This window comes from Tursiops truncatus, chromosome X (assembly GCF_011762595.2).
Source record: "Tursiops truncatus isolate mTurTru1 chromosome X, mTurTru1.mat.Y, whole genome shotgun sequence".
Taxonomy (NCBI): domain Eukaryota; kingdom Metazoa; phylum Chordata; class Mammalia; order Artiodactyla; family Delphinidae; genus Tursiops; species Tursiops truncatus.
In genome coordinates, this window is record NC_047055.1 from 68,344,559 (window position 1) to 68,357,046 (window position 12,488).

At 37.7% G+C, this 12,488-nt stretch overlaps 1 protein-coding gene across 1 annotated transcript; it reads left to right on the top strand.

The window, feature by feature from the left end:
• Window positions 1–721: 721 nt before the first annotated feature.
• NAP1L2 (nucleosome assembly protein 1 like 2) lies at window positions 722–3,338 on the top strand. The gene has a single exon (XM_004330567.4). It carries the CDS (start codon window positions 1,149–1,151, stop codon window positions 2,532–2,534), a length of 1,386 nt encoding a protein of 461 aa, XP_004330615.1. The 5' UTR covers window positions 722–1,148; the 3' UTR covers window positions 2,535–3,338.
• Window positions 3,339–12,488: the final 9,150 nt, after the last annotated feature.

Sequence of the window (12,488 nt, forward strand, 5' to 3'; positions counted from 1 at the left end):
CCCAGCATCAAGAAAGAGGAAGAGGCAAGTCAGTATTAGGACTGGGTTACTGACTATAAGCTAGACAACTGGTTTATAGTCTTGTGTGTTCACTTGCTATATAGTGGGATACAGCATTTTGGCTCTTCATCACAGGCCCTCTTTAACCCAACCTCCATCTAACCATCTAAACTCCTTCCTGTCCCCACTCCCTACCCCAGGAAACGGTAAGGAGGATTTTCCAATCTCAAATTATTGCTCACTTATCATACAGCTTGTGGAAAGTACAGAAAACCAGAATATAGAATATTTAAATCACTGGCAGTTACACCACCCTGAGACCAGCATTTGCTAATTTTTTTAGTGTTTTCCCTTCTAACCTCTTTTTATAAGTCCCCCCCCCCACCTCTCTCCTTCCCAGAGCCCAGGGCTAAAATCAAAGGGACAGATTTAGGATGGGTGAATGCCTTGTCTAACATTTTAGTTACTACTTTCTCTTAACTCTTTTGAAATTATAAAAATATAATACCAGTTGAAAACTGAAAGGATAAACTAATAAAACCTGGTTTCTAGAAAACTTGGGTGGTGGTGTGGGACGAGTGGGAGGTGGATGAATCAGCCATATTAGAGAACCTGGGAAAGTGAGCAGAGTTAGAAACTTGATAAATCTATTAATTTATTGGCTCATAGTTTGTCAATCACGTCAGCCCAGCAAATGAAATTAGAATAGAGTCGTGGGGGAGGGAGGGTGTGACGCAGCAAGCTATTTGCAACAAGAAAATCTAGCCGAGAGACAGCTGCGTAATCATATTGCGGCACCGTTTTTACTTGCAGCAGCTGCTGCTTGCGGAGGACATCAGCCCACTGCGGCTCTCTGCAGTCTCTGGCCTGCTCCTGCAGGGCCGGTCACTGCGGCCATTGCTACTCTCTGCACCCCAGCCCGGCCACCGCTGCCTCTGTCCGGTTCTCACAGCCTCAGCACCGTCTTCATCCTGGCAGCAGCCTCGACAGTCGCTCCCGGCTCCCGTATCGCAGTCCGACCACTACCGCACGTTCCACCTCTGCCCCAGCCACCGCCGCTTCTGATATTCCGGTGAGTCTTTCCTTGCGGAGGTCAGGTCTCCTGATCTTGGCGGTAGCCACCTTAGGCGTGTGAGGTCCTTTGAAAAATGGCCGAGTCAGCCGACCACAAGGAACTGTTAGAATCCAGTCAAGAAGAGACTGGTGATAAGGTAATGATGGAGGGGCCCAGGGAACAGCCGGAGCGCGGTGAAGATGCCGCCGCTGGGCCTGGAGATGATGGGGAGCGCGGTGAAGAAGCCGCCGCGGGGCCTGGGGAAGAAGGGGGAAAAGGTGAAGAGGCTGCTGCTGAGTCCGGGGATGGCGGGGAAAAAGGTGAAGATGCTGATGAGGACTCAGACCCAGACCGTCCAAAAGGACTTATCGGTTATCTTTTAGATACAGACTTTGTTGAAAGTCTACCTGTGAAAATTAAATACCGTGTGTTAGCCCTCAAAAAGCTTCAAACTAGAGTGGCCAATCTAGAATCCAAATTCCTAAGGGAATTTCATGGTATTGAAAGAAAGTTTGCTGAAATGTATCAACCTTTATTGGAAAAAAGACGTCAGATAATCAATGCAATCTATGAACCTACAAAAGAGGAATGTGAATATAAATCAGACTCTGAGGGCTATGATGATGAGATGTATGATGAGGAAGAGATGTGTGGTATTGAGGAGGGTGTGCTACATGACTACCTACATGAGGATGACGGTTGTGAAGAAGATTATTATGATTATGCTATTGAAGAGGATGATGATGATGACGACGACAATGATGACGACGACACCGAGGCAGCTGGAGATGAGAATAAAGAAGAGGATCCTAAAGGAATTCCTGATTTTTGGCTGACTGTCTTAAAAAACGTTGACATACTCACTCCTTTGATTAAGAAATATGATGAGCCTATTCTGAAGCTCCTGACAGATATTAAAGTGAAGCTTTCAGATCCTGGTGAACCTCTCAGTTTCACGCTAGAATTTCACTTCAAACCAAATGAATATTTCAAAAATGAGCTGTTGACAAAGACCTATGTGCTGAAGTCAAGGCTAGCATATTATGATCCCCATCCCTATAGGGGAACCGCGATTGAGTATTGCATAGGCTGTAAAATAGATTGGAATGAAGGAAAGAATGTCACTTTGAAAACAGTCAAGAAAAAGCAGAAACACCGGATCTGGGGAACAATCCGAACTGTGACTGAAGATTTCCCCAAGGATTCATTCTTCAATTTCTTTACTCAAGGAATCAACTCAAAGGGAAAGGATGGAAATGATGATTTTCTACTTGGTCACAATTTACGTACTTACATAATCCCAAGATCAGTATTATTTTTCTCAGGTGATGCACTTGAATCTCAGCAGGAGGGGGTAGTTAGGGAAGTTAATGATGAAATTTATGACAAAATTATTTACGATAATTGGATGGCTGCAATTGAGGAAGTTAAAGCCTGTTGCAAAAATCTTGAAGCAATAGTAGAAGACATTGATCGCTAAAGCAGAGTGTACATGGCCCTGAAATTAATTGCCCTAGATCTAGTTACTCAAGTTATAAGAAGTTAATTACATCTTGTGTTCTTAATTTTTCTTGTAGTGTCAGTTAAAATGTATGTCTCAGAATATGAGAAGTTCAAATACTAATTCATTTGACCTTGCATTTTAGTAGTAGAATATCTTCAAGAAAGTATTTACTGTGGTAAATGATTTAAGACATATTAATATAATGTGTAGTTTAATCCTTCTGAAGTCCTTTTGTCATGTAGGTATTAATCTGTAGCTGTGAATATTATCAGAAATGCTAAATGAGATCAATATTTATTCCAAAAGAAAATCTTGGGGAACCAACCCAAGGTTCTTTTCCTGTTGTTTGTTTCTTGCATTTGTGTTTTCTTAGGACTTTAGCTAGTGGGTTTAATTTTATTGTGCCTGCTTCAATTTGCAATAAAAATGCAATAGAATTTAAAACTTGAATGCTTAAGAAAAAGCCTGTATATAGTTAAGAATTTCAGGCAAAACCACATTTATTGTTAATAACAGCTTGTTCATAAGTTCTTGTATTTTATGTGACCATGATAAATAATGAAACTTATTCATATTGAGGTTATCAGTGAAGTGTTAATCACAGTATTCTCCAAAGATTGCCACATATTGCTCTGTGTAATTGTGTAAACTGTAATTACAGTGTATAATTTCTCTTTTCCTATAGTACTTAATCATTCATTGAAAGTGATCACTTTATCATTCTGAAAATATTTTTCATGTTCCTTCACCACAAAATAAAATGAATAAAAATTTCAGTGATTTATGTTATAAAAGTGATCTTTTTTTAATTGTAAAAGTAATATGTTTATTGGATTACCGAAAACCATATACCCATTCTCCAAAGATAAGCATTGCTTATGTTTTGATTAATTTTCTACTCTTCTTTTTCTGTGTTTATATATGCCTGCAAATTTACTAAAACTCTGCTTAGAGGGGCAAAGAAAGTGTATCTTTTTTTTATTGTTTACAACTGATCTAGTCTTAATCATGAGTCCACCTCCACCTCCCAGGGCTGCAGGGAAACAAAAATCTCAATTTTAATCAATCCAGTAAATTCATTGCCATTTAATAATTAAAACACTCCAAAAATAACAGGCTTATGTCTGTTAGTCTATATTTCAGATTTACCTACTCTTCCACAAGGTCATCTGGATGTATAGGGGCTTATATTGCTTTATGACATTGGTTGGGGGTGCACTGACTGGGGACAATGGGATGTGGTTGGTCAGAGAGCTGACTTTGTCCCAGAGCTGATTTTGCCTTCCTCAAGTGTGGAAACCCAGAAATTTGGCTGCCCCCTTTGGCAAACTCTGTGAAGGACACATCTATCCCTCTGGGATAACAGCAAACTTCTTTTTTTTTTTTTTTTTTTTGCGGTACGCGGGCCTCTCACTGTTGTGGCCTCTCCCGTTGCGGAGCACAGGCTCCAGACTTGCAGGCTCAGCGGCCATGGCTCACAGGCCCAGCCGCTCCGCAGCATGTGGGATCTTCCCAGACTGGTGCACGAACCCGTGTCCCCTGCATCGGCAGGCGGACTCTCAACCACTGCGCCACCAGGGAAGCCCAACAGCAAACTTCTTAATCTCTTCCATGCCATGTGAGAGCTGAGAGTGGCTAGGAAGTGCTAACTCTATCTCGTTATTGCTGCCTAGCCACTCTTCCATCCCAGGTGGTTGTGATGTGATCCCACAGAATTATAAAATGAAAATGGAACAAAAGCCCCTCTGCTCGTGACTTATTCTTCCACTATTGAACATACCTCTTCCTTCGGATTTTGGCTCAAAGAGGTAAGTTTATAACATTGCCTGCATTTCTTACCACTGTCTCATCTCTACAATCAACTGGGGAGGAAGGTATGGGATTTTTTCTCTCCTTTTCCTATCTGGACAGGACCTTCCTCTAATATTGTATCTTTCTCCCAGGGTTAGGGGTAGATGCTCACTTGCTTTTCTCTGGGGTTGTAATAGTTGACAGGATATTGGGAAACAGACAACTTACGATTATAGGGGAACCTAAATCAGGAAACATTTACAGTGTATACTTGATAAATGTAGACTTTTTCACACTTTTCACCACCATTAATCTTGACCTCTATTAAATTCCTGACTCCCTCTAAACCCCTCCCACACACAAAAATTGGGCCCCTTTTAATAGTGGTTGCTGTTACTATGCATTAAAAAGTCAGGAACATGGGTGTATCTTTCTTGCTATTTCAGGGAGGAATATCAGACATTTTGAAGTCCCTCCTGTCCCTTTATCTTGCCTTCATGAAATAGAGCAGTAAAGCTGCTTCTGGGCTTTCTGTAAGGGCAGGCCAGTCCCATTTGCTGTATCTGTTATGTCAGTGGCCTCCAGCCAAAGACCACCAGGGACATACCAGTAGTTGAACAAGTTGGGTTTATTCATCATTGCTGTGACAGAGAACCGTAGTATGTTATCAGTAAGTGGGTGTTAGAAAACATACTTCAGGATTTGGGCTTTGGTTGCATGATTTGGTATATGGTCTAAGGAAGTGGGGGTATTGGTAGCTCAATAAATCTTATCTATGGGGGGAGAAAATAGAACAAAGATAAGGCAGTACTTGATAAAGAGGTTTAGCTACTCATTTTAGGTAGAATGACAAGGGTGTTTGGTATTTTGTGGATGTCAAAGTGACCTTGTTTTTGTCTGTGCTTAGACAAAATTAAGAGACCTTGCTTTGTCTCATTTTATTGTGGTCCCAGAGTAACCTTTTCTGAGGTTGGTATTCTGTGAGTTGGTTTATCTACACTAGAATAACATGGCCTAGTTGTGAGTACCAGGCCAGCTTCCTGATGTCAGGGACTGCTTTTTATATTTCTCTTTCATCTCTTCTCAGGAATACAATTTGATACTATAATCACTCCCATAGCTTGTGGTGGGATGGAGGTTCATTTGATTTGGGTTTAGCCTAGTGTAGAGGTCCTTTAGGCCTTGAGGATAAGCCATCAGCTTTTGCCCACATGCCAGAGAGACCTGTATTAGGGTTTAGGGCTCAAGTGTAACTAAAAATAGAATTTTACCTTAATTCTTTTTGTAACTATTCTTAAAAAGTATGTCATTAACATGGTCCTAGAGGGATTGTTGAGCTGGCTGTTGGGCATTGTTAGAATTTTGGTATTCCAAGGGAAAATACTGAAATACATAAATACAACAAAATTTCATTTTGGGGTACATAATAATTTATAGTGTAAATTATAATATTTAGTATTATATATCATATGGCAGAGTGGTTAGTCTTTGAAGCCAGGCTGCTTGGATTCAAATTAGTTGGGTGACCTTGTGCAAGTTACTTTATGTGTCTCAGTTTTCATACCTGTAAAAATATGGTAATAATTGTACAATTACCTCATAGATTATTATGAAGATTTAACTGGTTTATGTAAAGTTCTTGAAATAAACATGGCACATAATAAGTGCTATATAGGTATGTCTATCTTTATTATTTTTATTATCAAGTTTATATCTTAAGCACTCAAAACTGGTATACAGTAAGGGTGCAGTAAATTCTTATTAAATTATTAATAATTGTCCCCCTAATTTGTTTCTAATTTACAAAAAGTGAAATCATATACTTTGCATTTTAATAACAGAATCTCCAAGACTTCTGCAAATATTAAGGAGGGCTAAGTGGCAAGTTCACCAGCAATACTTACGTTAGTGGCAAGCCTGGTTAATGAAGAAGAAAATAAAGTGACTCTGACTCTGGTGTTCCACACTGCTGAGCGCATTCATTAGCCTTGTAGCTGTGTACACCAGGCTCAGTGCTCATCACAGGCCATTTTGTTCACTGGCCAATAAATGCGTCATTAAATTAAAATATTTGGAAAACAGAAATAAATACAGAAGATGAAAATCACATGAAATTATATATCATTCATAAGTATATAACAGATTTGATTTTTCAGTTACCACACAGCTATGTGCAGCATGTAGCTAACTATTTGAAAGCAGATAATCTTTTAAAAAGGAATATAAATTACAGCTTTATATGGAACACTTTAACATGTGTGAATGTGTCTTCACTCCCAGCCTCCTTCAAAGCTGCTTATGGCACCTCACCCCTGTGTGCCTCAGCCAGAATTGCCTTTCTTTTTACAGGCCACAGGTACTCTTACACATAGAATATGGTTTCATAAAGCACCGGAACCTGAACACTATTCATCCACTCCTTTTGACCAGCGTGCTTGCACAAAGGCCAAAGAAGAGACTTACACTAGGGGCTTCCATGATGATTCAACCCTATCTCTCCTCCCACCCTGCCATCCATGTATGCTCGTACATGCCCTAGGAAAGAAGTTTTATCAGGGCTGGGGTCCTTTATGACCCCTAGTTGTAATTCACTGCCTCTGTAAAATAGAGAATTCGTGTATTGATTTAAACCTCATACAAAAGGTTCTGCATTCCAATGGAGTGTATCACTGGGCCATGAGAAAAAAGCTTTCCCAGTAGTCTTATTTGCTAAGATTGGTGCTGAAATAAAAATTTCACAAGGCAACTTCATGAAAATGGTAAAAAATGACTATTTTTATTAAATTTTCTATTTCACACTTAACATGCTCTCAGACTCACACACACACACACACACACACACACACACACACACACACACACACACACACACACACACACACACACACACACACACACACACACACACACACACACACACTGGATGATCCAGGATGAGAGGAAGCTCATGGTCAGAGAGATTGACAGCAGGTGGAACCAATATGGAGTGCTTTATCATTTGTTACTTCTCCATCAGCTATCAAGGTGAAAGGAGGTAATAAAAATTGATATTGTGTGCATGCTCACATCTGTGCGTAAATATACATGTTTTAATGCAAAATATGCTGGTAACAAGTGGAAATGATACTTAGACAATAATCTTTGTTGTCCAAAATGCCAGGAATCCTATGGATAAGGAAAGAGCGAGTGGTTTTCGATGAGTTTTCCTCACTATGATGAGGTATGTTTCTCTTTACAACTTAGAGGAATTGAAAAGGTGCTTTTACTTGCTGAGACCCATATTATGCAATTTCAGACATTTACATTTCTTGGTCAAGTATTAAACTTACATACTCTTACTGTATGGTGTTTGCAAAACACTCCAGCATTAAAGTCCTCAGTAGTGTTTGGGTAAGAGTGGTTATCTCAGTTTTTCAGTTGAGAAATCTGAGATCTGATCTCATCGCTTGCGCTCTTTTCATCGCATCATGCTGCCTTCAGTGAAACTGAATGATGCTGCTAGTTTACTTATGTTAAAATATCTCTACCCATATTAAAGCTGCTTGGTACTAGTACTGGAATAGATATTAACCTAAGTTCCTTTGTCAGGTTTGTTACTTGATTGACTTAGAGTATATGGTAACAGCTAGGCTGAAGGTTTTTAAGAAAACTTCCTAATGCAGCTTAACAATGTAAAAGTATTACAGGAATTAAATCTCATTTCCTCTTAAATATTCTATAATTTACACTTCGGTAATGTGACCTAATTCTCACTTAGTCATAGATTTAATTTAAATTTATTGCTTTTTTGAAAACTCATTTTTAAAAAAATCTGGGTTCTTGTCCCTATTGTGAAACTTGTGTATGATGTGACCTGGGTCAAACTAATAAATTCCACTTGTCAGCAGTTTCCTTATCTGTACAATGGAGATAATTAGTAGTGTCTAGGTCATAAGACTGTTTTGATAACTCATTGCAATAAAGACTGTCAAGTACTTAGCACAATGCCTGGCACATAACAAGCCCTAAAACATTAGGTTATTATTATTATAATCATCATCATCACTTCTTAGGATTCTTAGGATCACATTATAATATAATCGGCTTTGTACATAATAGGGACTTAAATTATAGCTACTCTTTTATAGCTTTATATCCCTGAGGTAATCACAAACAGAAGAGGATTTGAGGTGATTAAATGCCTTTTTTTCTCTTTTTATTTGAAATAATTACAGACTCACAGGCAGGTGCAAAAATAGAACATAAAATCATGTGAACCCTGTAAGCTTATGCTTTTTGCCAGATTTTGGGGGTTTTCAGCTTTTATTTACTTGAATATTTTTTCAGTGCCACACTCCTGCTCCTTTCTTTCTGGGACCCAGATGACGTACATGTTAGATCTTTTATTATTGTCACAAGTGTTGTGGCTTTGCTCATTTTTTTCAGTCTATTTTCTTTTTGTTCAGACTGGGTCAATTCTATTTGTCTGTGTTCGAGTTCACTGATTCTTTCCTGCCATTTGCATTCTGCAGTTGAACCCAGCCAGTGAGTTTTTAATTTTGGTTGTTTTATTTTTTCAATGTTATTATCTCTATTTGATTCATTGTTATAACTTCTATTTCTTTGCTGAGATTTTCTATTATTCATTTGTTTCAGTAGTGTTCATAACTGCTTCTTGAAGCATTTAATTATGGCTGCTTTATTAAAATCCTTATCATATAATTCCAACATGTGAGTGATGTTGGTGTTGGCATCTGTTGATTGGTTTTGCTCATTCGGGTTGTGATCTTCTGGTTCTTGATATGTTGAGTGATTTTTGATTATATCTTGGACATTGTTAGTATTATAAGACACTGGGTCCTATTTAAATCTTATAAAATATCAGGCTGTCACCCTGGTTAGGTTTAATGTGCAAGTGTTTTTGTTTTTGATGACCTTGACAGTTTTGAGGAGAATCAGTCAGGTACTTTGTAGAATGCTCCTCAATTCAGATTTGTTTGATGTTTCTCTCATGCTTAGACTAGGTTTATGGATTTTGGGGAGGAAGACTAAAGAGGTGAAGTGCCTTTCTCATCACATCGTATTGGTGAAAAGTGCCATCAAAATGATATAACTGATGATGTTAACCTTGATCACCTGACTAAGATAGTGTTTGCTAGGCTTCTCCACTGTGAAGTTACACTCCCTCTCCCCTTCCACTTTCCATAATGTTACTCTTTGGAAGCAAGTTAATAAACATAGCCTACACTTAAGTGTTGGGGATTTATGCTACATCAGGAGTATCTACATAAACTATTTAGAATTCTTCTTTGCAAGAGAATATCTCTTCTTCCATTTATGTATATATGTATGTATGTATGTTTTCATAGACATGTATTTTATGACTTGGGTTATAATCTAATAGTACATTATTTCCTTTGTTACACAGATTATTCCAGCTTTGGCCATTTGTAGCTCTTTGAGTTGGTTCCTATGTCTCTAGGCATACCCACATCTTTGTATGTACCTGGCATTACAAGATGCTACAGACTAATTTTGTATATTCCTATTTCAGTCCTAGAATCAGCCATTTCTCCAAGGATACCTTATTCCTTTTATTGGAGAATGGTGTCAGAAATCAAGATCTTAGCACTTGGTGGGTTCAGTGCTACTGGGATGTCGTTGCTTCTACACCTTTTCAGTAAACAGAGCTAGGAAATTTACGTATATATGCTAACCTTTGTATACACATGTCTCTATAATTATTTCTATTACTATCCATCAGTATCTATATTAAACTAAACATGCCTTCATATTGATTTCTCTGACCCTAATCTGTTACCACATGGATCATTCTAGACCCATCCCCTTGCTTCTCTGTAACCTCTCACTCCAACAGTGAAAAATCTGATTCTCACCATCCACTATCTATTTACTTATTTGCTTAATCCCATTATAAATGGTTCAGAATTGTTAACCCATATCCCCAAGAGAAACAACTTAACCAATTACAGTATATTGCTTATGTACAGTCTCAGAAATAATGTTTCAATAAAAACTATTCATGTAATTTGAGCAATCTGTGTGCAATCCAAAGTTATGTCATGGGTTTTCCAGAACTTGAGTGTATATTTGTAAAACTGGTACTTCTATCTTTTCCAAATCACAATCCATTTATATGTTTTACCTTTAGATAGTTTATTCATTCATTCAGACTTAGGATGTGTCTACTGTGTTCTTAGTGTGATCTTATATATAACGAGGAATGAAATTGTATTTCTGTCATTAGGAACTCATAGATAAAGGAATTAAAGGGACTGATCTATGGAGTGCAAATCCCAAGAATCTCATAGGTACTGGGAAATCTAAAATGTGAAAAATGAAATACAGGGAGTAGAATCTGATAGTCATTGAGAGTACTACTGTCATTGATTTTTTTTGGGGGGGGAATAAGATTGTCCTTGGGGCATCTAAATTATAGGAGATTTTTAAAGAATTTATAACCTATTTTTTGTATTAATAGACTATTTTTAGAACAGTTGAAGATATACATTAAAATTGAGCAGATAGTATAGGAAGTTCCCATATTACCCCCCCCACATACACAGTTTCCTCCATTTTTTTTATATTGGTAAAATATACATAATATAAAATTTATAATTTTAACCACTTTAAGTGTGCAGTTCAGTGATATTAAGTACATTCACATTATTGTGAGACAATCACAACCATTCATCCCAGAGCCTTTTATCTTCCCAAGCTGAAACTCTGTATTCATTATACAATAACTCCCCATTCCTCCAGCCCCCAGCCTCTGGAAGCTACCATTTTACTATCTGTATCCATGAATTTGACTACTCCAAGTAACTCGTATGAGTGGAATCATACAATATTTGTCCTTTTGTGTCTGAATTATTTCACTTAGCACAGTGTCTTCAAGAATCATCCATATTGTAGCATATATTAGAGTTTCCTTCTTTTTAAAGGCTGAATAATATTAGATTGTACATGTAAAATACATTTTGTTTATCTATTCAACCATCGATAGACATTTGTTTTTCCCCCCACCATTTGGCTATTGTGAGTAATGCTGCTATGAACATGGGTGTACAAATATGTTTGAGACCCTGCTTTTGGGTATATATCCAGAAGTGGAATTGCTGGATTATATGATAATTCAATGTTTAATTTTTTGAGGACCTGCCATACTGTTTTCCACTATGGCTGTGCCATTTTACAAGGGTTCAAATTGCTCCACATCTTTGCCAATACATACTATCTTCTGTGGTTTTCTTCAATAACAGACGTCATATTGGATGTAAAGGGGTATTTCATTGTGGTTTTGATGTGAATTTCCCCAGTGATTAGTGACGTTGAGCATCTTGTGCTTCATGGCCTTTTGTATATCTTCTTTGGAGAAATGTCTATTCAAGTCCTTTATCCATTTTCGAATTGGCTTTTTTTGGTTGTTGTTGAATCATAAAAATTCTTTGTATATTCTGTATGTTAATGCCTTATCAGATATATTATTTGCAAATATTTTCTCCCATCCTAGGGTTGCCTTTTAGCTCTGTTGATAGTATCCTTGATGCAAAAAACTTTTTGATTTTGATGAAATCCAATTTATATTTTCTTTTGTTGCCTGTACTTTTGGTGTCATATCCAAAAAATCATTACCAATGCCAATGTCATGGTGCTTTGCGCCTATGTTTTCTTCTAAGAGTTTTATGGTTGCAGCTCTTACATTTAGGTGTTTGATCCATTTTGTGTCAATTTTTGTATATGGTGGAAGGTAAGGGTCCAAATTCATTCTTTTGCATGTGGATATCCAATTTTTACAACACCATTTGTTGAAGACTCTCCTTTCCCCATTGAATTATTTTAGCAACCTTGTCAAAAATCATTTGACCATATATGCGAGGATGTATTTCTGGAGAGTCTATTCTATTCCATTGGTCCATTCTATTCTTATATAGGTCTGTCTTTATGCCATTTTCACACTGTTTTGATTAGTGTAGCCTTGTAGTAAGTTTTTTTTTTACATCTTTATTGGAGTATAATTGCTTTACAATGTTGTGTTAGTTTCTGCTTTATAACAGTGAATCAGTTACACATATACATATGTTCCTATATCTCTTCCCTCTTGCATCTCCCTCCCTCCCACCCTCCCTATCCCACCCC